This window comes from Calonectris borealis, chromosome 16, assembly GCF_964195595.1.
Source record: "Calonectris borealis chromosome 16, bCalBor7.hap1.2, whole genome shotgun sequence".
In the NCBI taxonomy this organism is placed as follows: domain Eukaryota; kingdom Metazoa; phylum Chordata; class Aves; order Procellariiformes; family Procellariidae; genus Calonectris; species Calonectris borealis.
This window is the reverse complement of record NC_134327.1, coordinates 14510534-14527451: the sequence shown is the minus strand read 5'-3', so window position 1 is coordinate 14527451 and position 16918 is coordinate 14510534. Positions and strand designations below refer to the sequence as shown.

Below are 16918 nucleotides of genomic sequence, written 5' to 3'. Positions count from 1 at the left end.
ACCAGACGATCTCCAAGGGCCCTTCCGAGCTCAACAACTCTCTCATTCATTGATCTGAAAGCCCAAAACTAATTGCCAGCTCAGGATATATATTTTTATATACTCCTTACACACACCCCCATATAATTATTTGTAGATATGTATTTAATTAGACAGAGATTTGAGGGCCAAAAAGCAGTCTATAAACAAGCAGAGAAATTAACTCTTTGCTGCTCAGCGGTACGAACAGCTCCAAAAAGGAGCGTGCACCAAAATCGGCAAAACCAGCCTCCAGTTGCATTAAGTATGCCCGGGCATGCTCTGCTTAGCCGAGCCTGCCGCACCCCTGTGCAAACCCGTCCTGCAATAGAGGGCAGTGCCTCGAATCCCAGATTTCAGCCCCAAATCTCGTCTCAATTTCCCAGGAGCAGCAGGCAGGCAAAGGCAGCAAGCCCAGTCTCTCCCACTGCCTGCACCGCTCTGCCGGAGCATGGCAAAAGCTGCAAGAGAAACCTGCCCTTTTTCCCCTAAGACCACAACCTTCTTGCAAAGCAAAGGTGAAAACATTTCTACGATTGCACCTAACAACTCCTGTCCAAAAATCTGCAGCTGGATGATATTCCCTGCTTTGCCTGCGTCTCTCCCACCCTGGTGATTTTGCAGGGGGAAGATGCAAAATGATGGGGGGAGCTGAAAACGCTCCTGATGCCCCAGGAGCGCCTGGTTGCAGCCAAGCTCTGCTGTAACACAGACAAGGAAAAACTACGTGGGAGTGGGAAAAAGCAGAAATATCCATTGTTTTAAATTTTTTTTTTAAATCACAAAGGTGTCCATCCCTCCCTGGGCAGCTCTCAGACATGATCTGCTGCCGCTGTCTTTAGAAAGAAATCAGGCTTTCTCCGCCGGCACATGGAGAGCGAGCTGAACAGCAGCCAAATTCAGCAGAAGCCATTTCACAGAGGGGGATTTGGTGCTGATTTTCTCCCCAGCATCCTCTCTCCTTCCTCGGACGAGCCGCCTGCATCGGCACGATTCAGGAGACAGAGGAAAGATGCTGCTTCTGCCTTTGCAGGTTTCTCGTGAGTGCCCGACACAGCGCAGCATCCGTCTGGCAGCAGGTCCCACTTGGTTTTACAAAAGTGAATTTGAGTCTTTTTCTGGTGCCACAGGGCTGGGAGTGATGGGATGGAGAGGGTGGAAGGAGGGCAGCAAGCAGGACGGGGCTTGGGGCGGACCATGCCGCTCCAACCCAAGGAGGGGGAAAGTGCCACCAGGCTCCATGCTCACCCCATCCCCAAGCACCTGGGGAGCCCGTCCGCCCACGGGGAGCCAGCATCCTTCCCGCAGCCGCTTCCCTTATTTGGTGCTCAGGAGCTCGGATCCTGTACGGTTTCCAAGAAGTTGCCATGGTGATGAAATGTAACCCAGAATGATGTTTTTCTGGCTCTGCGCCCCTTCTCCTCTTCGCCCCGTCCCCCTCCTGAACCCAGCCTGGGTTTAGTGTTGCGCCAGGGATGGGGTGAGCATCCCTGCCCTGCTGCATCAGCTTGCTGGGGTGCCCCGAAAGTGGCAGCCCCCTCCCTGGGGTTGAGGACGGGCAACTTGTAACATGTCAGCTCTTGGCCATGGAGGGAGCAGGCATCTTCCCTGGAGCATCACCGGAGCCTGCATTCGAGGGGCTGTGATGACCCCAGCCCTTGGCAGGAGGTGGCTCAGACTTCCAGCTTGGTGTGCAAAAAAGGATCATCTTCCCCCCAGTTTTTTTTCCCATTGCCCAGAACTTCTTTATCCAGTGAAGTGGAGGAAACCTGCTTCAAACAAACGCCCTACAAAACCCACCCATGGCCCAACTTGCACAAGGACCAACCTGGGGACTTCATCGAAGGGGACCTGAAAACCAGGGCTCAGGGGACGCCCCGATGCTGTTTTCAGTCCCCCAGTGCCACAGCCCAGCTCGGCCAGAGGAGCCCTCCCAGCCGGTCCCCCGCGGCGGTGGGACGCACGCCCGGAGGTCAGGCGGCCTCAGGGACGTGGCTGTTCTCAGCCCCGGCGAGGGACGAGGGTGGCCTCGGGGTCACGTTCCCCCTCTGTGGGATTCTCCCCCACTCCGGCCACGTGGGAGCCCAGCAGGAACGAGTGAGTCACGGCTGGCCCCGCTTTTTACCATTTATAGTCAAAGTGAGCACGAAGCCACCGCCGGGTCCCTGGAGAGCCCGGCTCCGGCCCCCGGAGCTCCCAGCCTGGCCCTGGCCTTTAGTATTTTCCTTTCATTCCCATTATCTCTGGGGTCATCTCAAAGCGGGTAACTGGAGCCCGATGGAATTTCATCCTGTTTCTGCCGAAATGGCCCGTGAACGGCCCAGCACCTCTCCCCCGGTCCCCCACAGGGACCACGCAGGGGACAGCGTGGTGCAGGGCTGGTGCCACAAGACAGCGCCCGGGGAGCGAAACGTGGCCCCAAAGCAGCCAGGAGAGCAACAGCAGCAGCGTGTGACCCTGGGAAGCGATGACCAGGAATTAATTCACGCCGTCCTGCTGCCCTGGCTCACCCCAGCATCAGAGGGCTGGCAGCCCGCTGGTCCGGCTGGTTGGGGGGGATCTTCCCCGGGAGCAGAGCAATGCCGTGGCCCTGAGAGGGAGGCAAGGGACTGGGTGACAGGGTGTGTCCCCCTGGGGTTACCTGGGGAGTTGGGGGCTCTACCTTCCTCTTCTTCTTCTGATTCTGCTTGTTTGTCCTCGGATAGACTATCAGCATCTCCAGCCACCTGCAGGCAGAGAAAGCAAAAGGTGAGATCTGTGCCGAAGGGCAGGGATGGGAGCAACCATGCGGTGTAACGCAGCTTCCCGCAGGCTGCGGACCCCAAAGCTGTTCCCCCCCACGGGTGGCTCTGACCACACTGCCCGGAGAGACGCTGCCCCATCCCACCTCCGGGGCAGGCTGCCTGCAAGCTCCAGAGACGGAGCATCCACATTTCACCCCTAACCCCAGCCTTCCGGGGTTTGTAACTTGGCCATAAGCTCAGCCCCGAGCTGGAGCTGGGCACACGGAGGAGCTCAGCTTCTCCAACCTGGTCAGGGTCAACATGGTAAATAGTACCCAGAAATCATCCCAACCAGCTCCTGGGGGAAAAATGTGGCAGGAGAGGAGGGGAGGAGGGATGACCCCAGGGGGCTTTGGCTCAAATGCCACTCGCTGCAAGAGCGAGGCCATGGCCAAGGCTGACATGGGACAGGGATTCAAGGATCCTGAAAGACAGGCGAGAGGAACAGAGCCTCCGGCAGGACCTTCCCCCTTCAGCGATGCCAACGCCCGCACACTGCACACAAAGCGCTTTTGTCCAAGAAAGAATAGCGTGAACTTGGCGTTGAGATTTCCATCCCCTGCACAAGCCGCTTTTTTGGGGGACCCTCCTCTGGCCTCCCACTGCGGCCTGACGACCTGCCCCTGCACCTCTGTGAACTCCACAGGGATCCGTGGACCGCTAGGAAACATTCCTGCTTCAGATGTCCCTGCTTCCCTCTCCTGTTCCCCCCACTTCGCACGCTGCTGCTGTAAAGCGTTTTGAGATGACCACATCAAGTGGGTTTTGGTTAAGCAATAAATGCCAGAAGCATGCAACAAACGTAAAACAAATTCTCCCCCGGCTGGGGAAATCTTCCTGTCGTGCTGCAACTGCAAATGAAACCCGCCTGGCTCGGACCCAGAGTGGGACTGTTTCGGGATGATTAATGCTTGCAGTCAGGAGCAAACGCTCTGCTTCAAAATCCAACGCCGAGCCAATGAACAATAAATCAGCCCCACCTTGCTCTGCAATGCCTCTCCCTCCCGCGCGGCGGGCAGGACCGGCAACAAAAGGCTGAGCTGCGAACCGGAGTGTGGGGAGAGGGAGAAGAGAGCAGGGCATGAGGGGTGGCCACGTTTTGGGGCATCGCCATTGCTCCTGCCTCGGCTGGAGGAGAGGAGCCGGCTCCCCCGTGCCACGATTCCCCCGTGCCTCTGCGCCCCGGCTCCGCAGCCGGTGCAACCCCACCGCTGCAAACAGGGCCAGGGGGTGGCCGTGCCCCGGAGGACAGGTCTGCCGGCCCGAGGCGGTGCACGGAGCGGGAAATCGCCCACGCTCCCGTGTCTCAGTAGAGCAGGGAAGTTTCAACGCATAAAAACATGCATAGAAAAATGCCTACTTTTTAGGCATTTACCAAAATGGGGGGAGTCACAACTAAAGAAAATGCTTGGAAATAGAAATCATCGCAACAGAAAGCACTGACTCTGCTGCTGCCAGGGCTCGGGCAAGCAGCAGACGCCGTGCCTCGGAAGAGTGGGAAAGAGCGAGCGCTTCATCCCTTCAACTTTCCACTCTAGTTTCAAATGTCAAGAAATTTTGGGAGGGAGGCACCGAGCTCCAGACACCCCACGTGGGAAACGCTCGCAGGTGAGCAGCAGCACCGTCGCGGTCTGTCGCTGCATGCCAGCGGCTCGGCTCTCCCACGGCTCTGCACCCTCACCAGCACCGGCTTCAACCCAAGCCGGCACATAAACGATGGACAAGGATGTTTCTAGGTCACCATCCAACACCTGGAGTGGGGAAATCTATGGCAATTTGCTCATTTTAGTGGCCTAATCTTCAGTGTTGCTCAGCAACTGCATCCCGGCAGCAGGCGCTCCTACGAGCGATGATATTTTAATCGTCCTCGGAGGTCAGATGCTCCACTGGGACCAGGGGGGTGGGCTGCATCTGCCCCCTCTGCCAGCCTGCCCGCAGGGAGCGACCGGGGCGAGGCGGGCGCTGCGAAGGCGAGTCCGAATGGGGACGGGGTAAATGCAGAGAAGGCAGCCCCAGGAGGCCACGTCTGCCCAGGGGGGGACGAGGACCAGAGGGCGTATGGTGCTCGGGGACGTACACGCCAGCCCTGGGACTATGGGACCCATAGTGTGGGGACAACACCTACGCCAGCAGGCTGGGTGCCTGTCCTAAAAGCACTGTGGGGTCACCTCAGCACCCATCAGCTCCCACCCCATCCTGGTGTTCACCCTGCGGCCAAGCTTCTTCCCCCAGCTGCTTTCTGCTGGGGCTGAAGCTGCCGCGGCCAGGCCAGGAGCACCTCAGCATCGGATGCACCCTCGGAGCATCCCACAAATGCTCTAGTGTAGCTCAGCTCCCAAGGGTAAACGCCGCTGGGAATGTTGTTCTGCAGCGGGGAGCAGGATATTGCCCAACGGCAGACAACAAAACTGACCTGAAAACGGTGGCCTTCGTAAGTATCGAGTGACTTAGGAGCATCTCAGCTCCGGGGCCTGGCCAAGGCTCCCGGCAGAGGCTGAGTTTCCTTGAGCGCTGGCTCTGGAAGGTTGGGAAGCCTCAGGCTCCAGCCCGGCACGGCCAAGCACGCGCACTAGGCGCGGAGGAAGGACTTAAATCATCCGCCACTGCACAGGTCTCTGCTAAAGTCAGTGCTCACGCTCACACCATAAATCTGGTGGCTCCGGGGGGTGCTCGGGCCCCAGCTCTGCTGCAGAGCCCCAGGCGAGGGCAGGGGTCCGCCAGGCAGGGGAGCAGGGAAGGGGAAAGAAACCCCATCCCTGCCAAAAAGGCAGAGAAGACCGGAGCTGACCACGAGGCAGCAGCTACACCCGGCCCCCAGGACTGTCCCTGCAGCAGGCTGTGATCGTCACTCGGGGATCAGCCTGGGTATGCGCTGCCACAGCACCCAGCCTTGGGCAAGGTCCTACCCACCCTCCTCTTCCTCCCAGCTAAGGGAAGAGCCCCGCGGCAGCTTGGCCCCGGACCTGCACTCACCCGCTGATGATCTCCTTGTTCTCAGCCCGGATGAAGTGCTCCTTCTCCGGCGTCAGGATGCACAAGGAGAATTTCTGCCCTGTCCGGCTCTCCCCGTCCACCACATCCGTGCACTGGTTCATGTTGATGGTGCCCTGCGGGAGGGTGGTCGGCTGCGAGGGGAAGGAGAAAGGAATAACATTTAAGGAGAGAAGAGCAGATGAGTGCAGAGCCGAGCTCTAAAACCTCTCCTGGGGGACACCAGGATCCCACACACCAAGATGCTCTGCCCACGAGTACCCAGACCCGTCCGTGCGCCCTGCCGGCACACAGCAAAGCCCTGTGCCACACATCTGGGGACACAGACCAGCAGGCACGACTCCTGCCAGCCCAGTCCAGCCCAGCCCACTGCTGCCAGCCAGACGAACGCCGAGGGAAGGATGGCTGCCCCGCTGCAGCACGGGGACACCAAGGCAAGGCACCGAGTGGCCGGCTTTGGGTTTGCAGCTGCAAAACCATCTGGGGTGGTGGGGTGGCAAAGCAGCAAGGCCCCCCTGCCCTCAGCGCAGGACGGCTCAGGCTCTATAGACAGACAGACAGACACACATGCCAGGTTTTTCCCGTTAAAGTTAACAAAACATGGGGAGGGACTGCAGCACTGAAGGGACCTTGTTTGTCTGACGGGCTTTGCTAACACAGTGTCACCTCCCGGCCTCCTTGCTCCAAGCAGACACAGCGGAGTGGGATGGGCGGTGGCCCCCCCTGGCCCGAGGGGACGCGGAGGGACCCGGAGGGGTGTCAGCACTGACAAGAGCTGACAGGTCCATCTGGAGCAGTGCCGGCTCATCCGATTACAGTGCAGCCACCCGCCCCCAGTGCACGGCGCCCGCAGCCCTCCCTCCCCAGGCGGTGAGGCCATGTCTCCCCCATCCCCAGCCTGCCTGTGCCCCACCAGGCTCGGTGACACTGGGGTGCCCCCCGCATCCCAGCACGAACCTGCACCTGGGGCATAAATGAGTGGGCAGAGGGATTCCTCTGAGCTGCCAACGGCACCGAAGGAGCACCCAAAGCAGCCCGTGGCCACCTCCTCGCTCCACCAAAGCCTCCTTGCGCCCTCCAGATGGCGGGAGATGGATTTTTGGCAGATGTTGTAAGGCTTTTACCATGGAAACCAGCTCCCCTGCCAGTAAAATCCCTCCAAAAGCAGCCTGCGCCATGCAAAGAAGGGGCAACTGGGGAGAGCTCGATGGCCCCAGCCTACAACCCCAGGAAATTCAGATCAGCCCCCTCAAGGCCCCCAGTTTACCCATCGGCATGCTGTGGGAAATAGCCCCCTCCCCCAGTAAAAGGGCTTTCCCTGCAGCTGTGTCCCCGGGCGGGAGCATCCTACGACAGCCCAGGGTGGCACGAGAGCCATCACAGCTGCTACAGCATCGCTGCCCAGCACGGGCACACGAATGGGACCGGTCATATATCAGGGACACCAAAACCTCCTCTTTTCCTTTGTGGAAACCAGCATCAGCATCCACAGACCGCATGGGATGGAGGGAGGGAGGGAAAGCAAAGCCGAGCCTAGACCCCCCGGCACGGCGCATGCACAGCCGCCCACCCTGCACCGCCGCTGCTAGTCAGCTCCTAAGAGGACTTTTTTGTCTTAGACAACAAAAATAAAACCCCACTTTCCGGGAGCTATAAGAATCCAACGGAAAAAACTTTCTCCTGCTCCAAGTGGAGTCTTAGAAATGTTTTTGTCTTGCTGGCCGTTGGCACAGCCAAGGCCTCCAGGACTGCAAGGTCTGGGTCCCACCCCCTTCCCCACCCAGAGCATTTTTGCATCAGGGAACACAACCAGGACGGGGGAAAAAGGGGATGAGGGTGCTCCAGGAGGGAGCCCCAGTCCCTCATGGGGACCCTGGGCTACTCAGTCCCTCTTGCCACAGGCACCCCTTGACTCCCTGGGAGACCCCGCGGGGATTTGGCAGGGAGCTGGCACAGGAGGAGACGGCTCCCTGCAAAACCCGCCTGCTCTCCTCCCTCTTCAACCCCACGGCAGCGTTCAGGGCGGCTTCCCCCGCTGCTCACGCCCAGCCCCGACCCAAGCGTGCCCGGAGCGGAGGAGCCGGTTTGGGGCCCCCACACCGCCGGGCCAGCCCTGTGAAGTGGTTTTGCCGTGCACCCCTCCTGGCAAGGGTGAACGCTGGCATCTTGCACAGCCAACACGTGGGTCCCCATCCACCACCGCACCTCCGAGCCGGGACGCCAGGAGAGGGGCTGCGAGCAAAGCTGGGACTGTCCCCATTGCACCTGCGGCCGGAGACAGGACGGGCACCAGGGATGGACCCTCCACCGCCCGGCAGCCCCCCGACACCCCCACACCTCTCGGCAGCAGATGAAACCTGACGGACCAGCAGCCTTGCTCGCTGGGGATGTAAATTCCTTTACACCATTTATTTCCTTCCTTGGAGGCAGCGCAGGCGCTTTGAAGCAAAGCAAAATGCAAATGGCGCCAGGTGGAAACGCGCGCGCACACACGCAAACTCCACCGAGGAAAAGGACGGGGCTCGGGCAGCGCTGGACCCCGGGAGCGCCTCGAAACCGGCCGGGGATCCCCGGCGGAGGAGCTGGCGACGGCGCATGGCTGCTCTCCCCAAGGAACCAGGAGAACAGGGACAGCCCTCACGTGCCGAAGCTGCGTGGCGGTGGTATGGGAGCAGGGGAGCTGGGAGAGGCTCTGCAGCAGGGGATGAGGACACATGGACCCCTTCCCCGCCTCTGAGCACCCATTTCTGCGGTGCGGAGTTTCTCAGGGCTGGGGATCCCCGGGGAAGGACGAGCAGAGCTGGTCCCTGGGCTGGTCCCAGGCCAGGTGAGGACTGCGTAGCTCCGGCAATTGGAAGGGAATAAATAAATGCAAAAGCAGGAGGTGCAGAGACGCCAAAACAATAACAAGGCTGGGACTTCAACCAGCCCTTTGAAGAGCAGATGCTTTGATACAAGGTCGAACCCAGCATCGGACCCCGGGGCCACGGGGAGGCTTCGCGTCCGGGTGAGACAGGAGTGGATGCTCAGGCTCAGCTCCTGCTCCAGCCGCTGGCTGCTGCTGGTCCCCGCCTCGGGGGCAGCCCCGTCCCCAGGCACTGGCCCTGCCTCTGCCATTTCCCATGCTGCTGTCAATGGGATGGAGCACACAGCTACCCCCAGACTGGATCTGGTGCCTGGGTGTGTCTTTTAACTGGGGGGAGGAGTGGAAGCGCAGCAGGGTGCAGCAGCAGAGGACACCACTACAGGCACCATCACGAGCAGCAGCTCTCCTCGGTGCCACCGGCCACCTCCGGCCCAGCAAGCGAAGCAGGCGCCCCGCCGCTCGCCGGCGTGGGGAAGGCAGCACCCACACCATATGAGCAGCTACAGCTCTCCACGCTGCCAGTATCAGCAGAGGAACCGGAGCCAAGAAACAATCGCGTTGCTGTTTCCCTCTGGTATGACAGATCCATATTTACACACACACGTGCTTGCAGCGTCCCCCTCCATACTACACAAAGCCTATAGTACGCTCTCCTCCTCCTCCTCCTCCTCTCCCTTCCCGGGTGCCCAGGACGCAAGTCACGCCACGCTCTCATATCCACAACCCCAGCAGCCTCCGGATGAGATGCAGGGACCTTCGGACGGACGCTCTTAGGATGCAGAGCCCAGCAACTGCAGCATCCCCCACCTTGGACAGTGGAAAGGAGGGAAAGAAAGAATGGGGACCTCTCACAAGCCCGAAGGAAGAAATCCCAAGCGGGGCATTACTGGGGAGACCCAGGTGCTGTGGCAGGAACACGCACAGTGCTGGATGCTCCGTGGGCGATGAACTCCCAGGTGCAGGGGCTGATGCTATAAGTCAACAGGGTTTATCTGCAAGAGTCCCTCACTTCCATACAGTTTTGCAGGGCTGAGGTAGAAATACAGGATTATTTAGATTCAAAAATTTCCTAATTTTCTCCAAGTACCTTCCCCATCATTTCTAACACACGTGCATCGTAGGAGCTCAATCCAACATACAATCCAACATACGCTTTGCTCAGCAACTGTGCACAAGATGTTTTCTGAGCAGGTAACCCCGGGGTCAACCCCACGGCCTCGGTGGGACACGGCCAATGCCCACAGCGTTCTCCAGGGCTATTACACAACATGGGTTGATGAAATCTGGAACACAACCTTTAAAGAAAGGCGATGGGGCAGGGGGAGGAGGAAACCAAACAAAAGGGACATTTTACTTTCTGCCAAGAACCAGGAGGGAAACTAAAAAAAAAAAAAAAAAACCCACAACCATTTGTCTATCTCGCATGGCGGGCTGGTTGCCTTGGCACCGGGGCCCGGCCGTCCCGGGGGGGAGACTGCGGCTCTGCCATCCTGCTCCGCCGCGCCGCTGCACGGGAAGGGCTTGGGCTCCGGCTGGCTCTGCCCTGGCTCTGCCCTGGCTCCCAGCACCGCCCCGGAGCAGCAGCGAGCCTGCGGCGCCTGGGGAAAAGACATCCACGCTGCCTCCATAAATGCTTCTTGATAAATGTTAATTCTCTGAGCTAAAATATTCATGAGGGTGGCTGCGGACGAGCGCGGTGCTCATTCGCAGCACTCTTGAGTACTCTGCAAAGGCAGCTGCCGTGTTTGCTAAAAGCTTCACCCATCCCCGGTGCCTGGGCTCGGCTGACCGCGAGGTGGGATGCAAGCAGGACCCTGGCTGGGCTGCAGCATGGGAGGGAGCAAGACTCCGTTGCCCCATCAGCACAGGCGCATTAAAGCAACATGGAGACAACCATGCCTTGGACGAGGGCAGCAACGCAGCTTGGACAGGCAGCTCCCGGCACCAGCGCCGCCTCCACCATTCCCACCCAGAGGTCATCAGCAAGAAAGCACCAACTCCTTGAAAAGTCACAGGGAGCTCCCTTTTCAGCCGTGCAAGGCTATGCACGGCCTCCCTAAATCCCAGCTGGGGATGCACTGCGCGTGCACCGGGGCTGGCTCCGCCGGGCACTGCTGCTGGGGTGCTCAGGCTGCCGGTGCCGGTGGGGTGGCCACAGTGTGCCCCGAGCTGCCCAGGCACCGGGCGAGCAGGGCTGGCACAGCAGCAGCGCTTTAATGAGCGTTTTAGGCTTCCTGCCACTATGCACGAGGCTATCGATACGGCCACAACGCGACCGGAGCTCTGCAGCGGGCAGATTTTATTACACTTATAGATCGTCTAACAGGCTGAGCGTCCTGGATTTATTAAATTAGACAAAGGCTCTTGAAAACGACCTCTGCGGGCTCTGCAAAAGGATGCACTGGAGCACTCACCCATCAAAGGGGAGCAGAAGGTCGTGCTCCTCCACCCCACACCTCCCTGCAGCAGGAGCGCTCCCCTATCCCCACCGTCCCCACGGCAGCTCCATCCTCTCCCTGTGCCATCCAAGCAGGAGGCAGGCATCTTTTCTTGGCCACCTGAGCACACCTTTCCCACCGTATCAGCAGCTACTGCTCAGTGAAGCCACTGAGAAACCTTCAGCTTGCTCGGGCCGTGCACCAGGCAATAGAAAAGCATGTTTTTACCGTAGGCAAGGGAATGCAATGGAGGTATCAAGCAACACGTGTCCCCCTGCACCTCTGTGTGCACACCTCATGCCCCTCTGCAAGAAGTAGGGGAAGATGCCCCCAAATCTCGCTGCTGCCTGGACTCTCTAGCCAGCCAGAAGCCATCGCCCCCTTTCACCAGATGCAGGCACAAGCGGTGCTCTGCAGATGTGGCCTTGGCACGTGCCGGCGTGGCTCTGCACCGGCAGCAAACCTGGCTTACAGTACTGCCAGCAGCCGCCCCGCGCCAGCGCGAGAGGACAGGACACCTGTGCAGCCAGCCATGCAGAAACACCCTCCCGGTCGCATAAATGCCACCACACTTCCCCGGGCCCCATCACTCATTTCCCCACCCTTGGCCCCTGCTTGTTCATCACGGGCACCGACAGCCGGCTCCTGAAATTTGTTTTGCCGGAGGAGCTCCCCGCAGCCCCGGGTCACCCACCCCAAGGAACCGGCTCGGGGAGGTGGGCTTGGAGGATGGGCTAGCAAGCCCCACGCACGCCTGTCCCTGCATGCCGGGCCCCTGTAGAGCCCTCCCGAGCCTCTACCAAGAGATAAAACAACATCAGCTCCACTTTCGCCAGGGGGAAGGAATTTTCTTCCCCAGGAGCAGTTTGGGGAGGGGGCGAAGAGCAGGGGCTGGGCAGAAGAGTTCAGCCAGGGGCCGCTTTTAAGTGGAGTCGGTGTTTACGTCCACAGACAGCGAGTCTAAACACGGAGCGAGGCCGCCAGCTGCCTGCGAGCTGGCCGCGAGCACCCTCGGGCTCCTCTCCCACCCAAGTGCCACCTCAGCGAGGCACGGGCAGCACCCATCCTGGGGGTGCCCAGGCAGCAAGTTTGGGGCCACTGATCCCATCCGTAGCCCCGTCCCCACGGGCACCCATCCGGGGAGCGCGCGCTGGAGCGGAGCGAGCCCGGCCGGGGCTGCGCGGGAGGCTGGAGCTGGCTCGTCTTGGCCTTATATGGCGATTTTCGCGCCGCTCTTGCAGCTCCCAGCTGCTCCCCACCCCAAAGCGGGGTCGGGAGCTGGCAGCCAGCGCCTAGCCTGCCTCCTTCCTGTTAACCTCTTTCCTGCTGAACGGCCTCCGAGGGGTCCGTGCACGACGGGGTGGTTGTTGTCCTGACACAACCGCCCGCACCGGGCAGGGAGGGTCAGCAAAGCCGGTGGTGGTCACCAAGTGGGTGCAATCTCCCTTGGCGCTGGGATCCAACCCTCTGGGTCCTCGGCAGCTTCCCCAAATCCAGGGAACCCTTTGGGGAAGCATGCACCCGTGCACATGCACGCTCCATGTCCAATGCTGCTGGAGGGGAAGAGGGACAGAAGATGGGGAGAACGTCAGCACCGTGACAGAAACAAGAGCAAGGTCCCACTGCGATGGGGGTCGAGGGGCCGCTCCGAGCCGCTATCCCGGCTCTTTGGGGACCAAAGCAAAGGCCCAGCATTGCACAAAGAGCTCAGAGCATCCGCTCAACCCATATCCCATATCCCAGCTCTCTGGGGACCAAAGAAAAAGCCCAGCATTGCACGGGCACTTGCTGGCCCCGCCATGCTGAAGGCACCATCTTGCAGCCCTGCAAACCCAAAAGTTATTCTTCCTTCTTGCTCTCTGGGATTTAAATGCATTTCAAATGCAAAATGTCCTCCTCCCCTCCTAGGAGGGGGGTGGGAGAAACACATGATAACGGCTCCGACCCCATCTGCTCGCAGCTGCCAGCGTGGCATGTTCCCTGCTCCCCGACGCGCAGGCACAACAGCTACCCAGCCAAAGGGGAAGCAAATATCTGCAGCGTTCAAGCGAGTTGTCATGGTAATCAGCCCAATGGCAAAAGCCCGGCAAGACCATGCGCCAGGACGGTACATGCGACAGGAGACCAGAGCTTGGTGCAGGGACCGTGGCAGGCGAGTTGCCTGGAGAGGGAAATGCAGTCGTTTGGGGGTGGGAAGGAAAGGAGGGCTTCATTTGCATCTTGATATTTGAATTTTAAATTGCACTGTTCCAAATTGGCCTTGTCAACTTTATTCTCCACCTCCTCGGTGTAGGAGACAAGTCCCAGGTGGTCCCTGCACCATGCGCTGCCAGGCACACACGTGCAGGCGCTCAGCACCACCTCCGTGCACGCCGGCTCGCACGTCCCTCCCCAGGAGCAAAGGGCTTCACCAGAACATCAGAAATCACGTCCCCGGAGCAGGACTCGTAAGGTCACCCGCACACAGAGATGGTCATAGACACAGCGATGCCAATTTTGGCGACGGCTCAGCAGGTGGTTCGAGGCAGGATGACCTCCACCCATGTTGGCCAGCCACCCTAGCCCTGTTCAACCACAGCTGGACCTGGATTTCTGCTTCATGGGGGTGAGGGAAACAGCTCGAGCATCCGCCTTGAGCACTGACTGTGCTGGAGAGCCGAGGCCGAACCGGGGCAGGCTCTGCCCAACGGCCCAGGCTGGCTCCGCTACCCAGTCACACCAGTGCTGAGGCTGCTGCACTGACTCTCCAGAGACCTTTCGTTTTCGAGCCTAGAGTTGGGTAGAAAAACCAGCGAGAGGGACAATGCCCTTGCTCAGTATCCTTACAGCAGCTATGAAAAGGTGTGAAAGACATTTAAGTGAAAAGGGCTTTACGCCTTGGGAAAAACCTTAGGAAACGAACCCAGGGCAAAGCTCCCTCGCTGCTCGATTTTGAAGCCAGTCTTCTTGTAAAGTGGCAAAATAACTGATGTGGGCTTCAACGTTATTTACAGCACCAAGTGCTGCTGGAATGACTCCCAAGGTCTTCTGTTCAGCACTGCTCCAACCTAGGGGCAACTCCCACCACGGCCAAGGGCCACCCGAGGTGCCACCACCCTTGCAGCATGAAGGTGCGCTGCAGAGCGCACAGAAACCAGGCACTGGCTGAGATGTAAGAGACCACCCCATTGCACGTGGCACCCAAAATCGGATTGACTGGAGAGAGTCGGGAAGATCCAGACTAGAAATCTGGGAGAAGAGAAGGGGCTGTGGAGGGAGCTGCTGCTTCTCTCTTCTCTGAACCATCAAGGATGGGCATGGCCAAGGTAAGAGCCATCCAAGGAAAGCAGCAAATTAAATCAATCAAAGCCCTGTACCTCCCTAAGTGAATCCACCTCCCTTCCAGCCTAGAGGGGAAGGAAGGACAGGTCTCCTGGTCTCCAGCCATCCCACAACCTCTCCTGCAAATGCACCCGAGCAGAGGAATCAGAGCAAACACACAGCAACAGACCGAGCCATCAGCACCGTTGCAGCCATGCGAAGCCACCTCCGACAGCCGTCGTCTTAAGTTCTGGATAATTTAAGGCCCTGCATTACGCTAGCTCAGGAAGCACAGCGAACTGCACACAGAGCAAGGTGAAAAATGGCAAGTGCTTCCCACAATAAAAGAGTAAATAAAATGGCTAGACATTTCCTGGTGTCTCAGTAGAAGGAAAAGAAAAGAAAAAACTTTCAGTTCCTTATGAACTAGAAATCTTCATTTTTTCCATTAAAACACAAAAATAAAAGAAGGAAAGCACCACCTCGCAATCGACAAAGTCAGCAGAAGCCTCTCAGCAAAGCTCTGCTGAACACTCTCACAAGACATAGGGTTAGACCCGCTCAATCCAACTCCATCCGACCAGCTGACCCCATGCTGTACCACAGGGCCACGGCTGCGGTTTCTCCCCGGTTTGGCTTCTTTTGGGCTCAGCTGAACTGAAAATTTGCTCGGCAGATTTTGCTTTACAGTGGGTAAAGGCAATTTACTTGTGGTCAACGCTCTTCCCACCCCACCGCATGTTCACAGGTCACCCCACACCCGCCTGCTCTCCCTTCTGTGGGGAAATAGCCGGCTCCGGTCCGGCTGCAGCAAAGCAGACGCCGGTTACGTCCCACGCTGCCTATCTCCTGTGGGAGCCATGCTCTATGGCACTGTCGCCGTGGTGGGGCTTCCCCCAAGCCCCCACCTTCACCCCCGAGGACTGTCAATACAGCACCTTGTACCAGCACTCAACGACTGCGAACGAGGTGAGGACAACCCCAGGGGTCGGCAGCACCAGATCCACCGGAGGCTCGGGCAACTCCCACGGGCGCAGATGCTTCAGTGGAAGTTCTTGAATCCGGCCAAATTAGCCTGGAAATCTCATTACTCTCCAGCATTGCTCTTACGAGCTTTGCAGAGCTTCCTGCCGGGCTGGGAATACCACGGGGCCAGGCTCCCAAGGCACTCAGGGGTCTGCAGCTGGAGGTGCAAGGGCCAACCCAAGCAGAAGAGGTTGGGTTGGGTTGGCCAACCGAGCAGCAGCCACATCCTGCACCCCACGCCTCCCCCCCTGCAGAAAAACCCATACCTGCTCTGCTCTGCGTTGCTCCCAGCAGCTTCCAGACAAGCTTGGACCCTGCAGATCTTCCCAAAAGCCAAGATGGCAACCGGAGAGTGTTTTCCAACCTTTGACCGTTGGCCAACCCACCGAATGGCACAAAACGGGAGGCTTCTTGGCCAAGAAAGGCAGTTCCAAGGAGAAAAGCTCCCAGCAGGCACACATGGCTGTTGCGGGGCAAGGAGACCACCCGGCAGCAACTCAAGCCGGGCTTTGCTGCCACATGCATGGTGCGGTGGAGGCACCAATGCAGACAGCAAAGAGCCCTCCTGGCAGGGCAGGCACCACCGGGTTCAAAGGCAAGCGGCACCCAGGGGGGAAAAGCGCTTTGAGTGCCTGCCATGGCCAGGGACAAAGGCTGGGAATAACACACCAGGCTGCCGGAGCTGTCCCCACGTCCCAGGGGAGCAGCGTTTTCTCCCTAAACCTGCTGCTCCCATCTGGCTCCTGCACTTGCAGAGGAGTTCAGGGAGAGGAGCGAGTTCACAGCCGCGAGCTGCTCCCGGGAACGCTCCCTGCAACCTCTCCTTTGGGAGCAGCCGTTCGGCCCCAGCAGAGAGAAGCAATCTGGGGCTGGTGCGCCCGAGGGGGATGAGCCCGAGGAGGTTTCTCCATCCCACATGCCTGGGACAACAGACTTCACCCCCCAGCATCGGCCTGGGCATGGCATTAACTGCCCATGCAAGCCAAACATCCCCTTCCTCCACACATCTGCTCCGTCCATAATCCTCGCTGTCCCTCCCCTAATGGGAAAGCAGCCAGAAAAGTGAATCAAAACCCTAATTATATCCCAGTAGCTCCCCAGCGCCCCGGTGATCTGCTGTGACTTTATCGATGCAGTTGCAGCAGGGCTGATGAAACAAGGAGGAAAGGGCCAAGGCTGGGCATGCTCCAAAAACCCACCCTTTCTCCCCAGCCACAGCATCACCACGGGTGGAAATCCCGTGCAAGCTCCGGGTGCTGCCGGGACATGTCTAAAACCAACCTGTGCTCCCGTCCCCTCCGCCTCCTCTCCCCAGCGACCCTGTCACCCTCGGCAAAGGGAACACGGCAAGCATCACTGTATGGGGACGGAGAGGAGACCGATTACAGTAAGAGAGCAGCCTCGCTGCGGGTCCCCAGGGCACTGTTTGGCCATAAAATCATGGAGAGCCACAGCTACGGCACCTGGAGCTACAGCACCCGCGGCACGGGGCATGC

The 16918-nt window shown here is 59.2% G+C and overlaps 1 protein-coding gene across 8 annotated transcripts in view; it reads right to left on the bottom strand.

Moving 5' to 3' along the window:
• The window catches only part of MPRIP (myosin phosphatase Rho interacting protein), an 82791-nt gene that overhangs the window by 40679 nt on the left and 25194 nt on the right, over window positions 1-16918 (bottom strand). For all 8 annotated transcript variants that reach the window (XM_075165397.1, XM_075165398.1, XM_075165396.1 and 5 more), the window contains exons 4-5: window positions 5775-5926; window positions 2660-2744 (exon numbers count right to left, since the gene is read on the bottom strand). In XM_075165397.1, the coding sequence (XP_075021498.1) occupies window positions 2660-2744; window positions 5775-5926 (237 nt within the window). The remainder of the gene's footprint in view (window positions 1-2659; window positions 2745-5774; window positions 5927-16918) is intronic.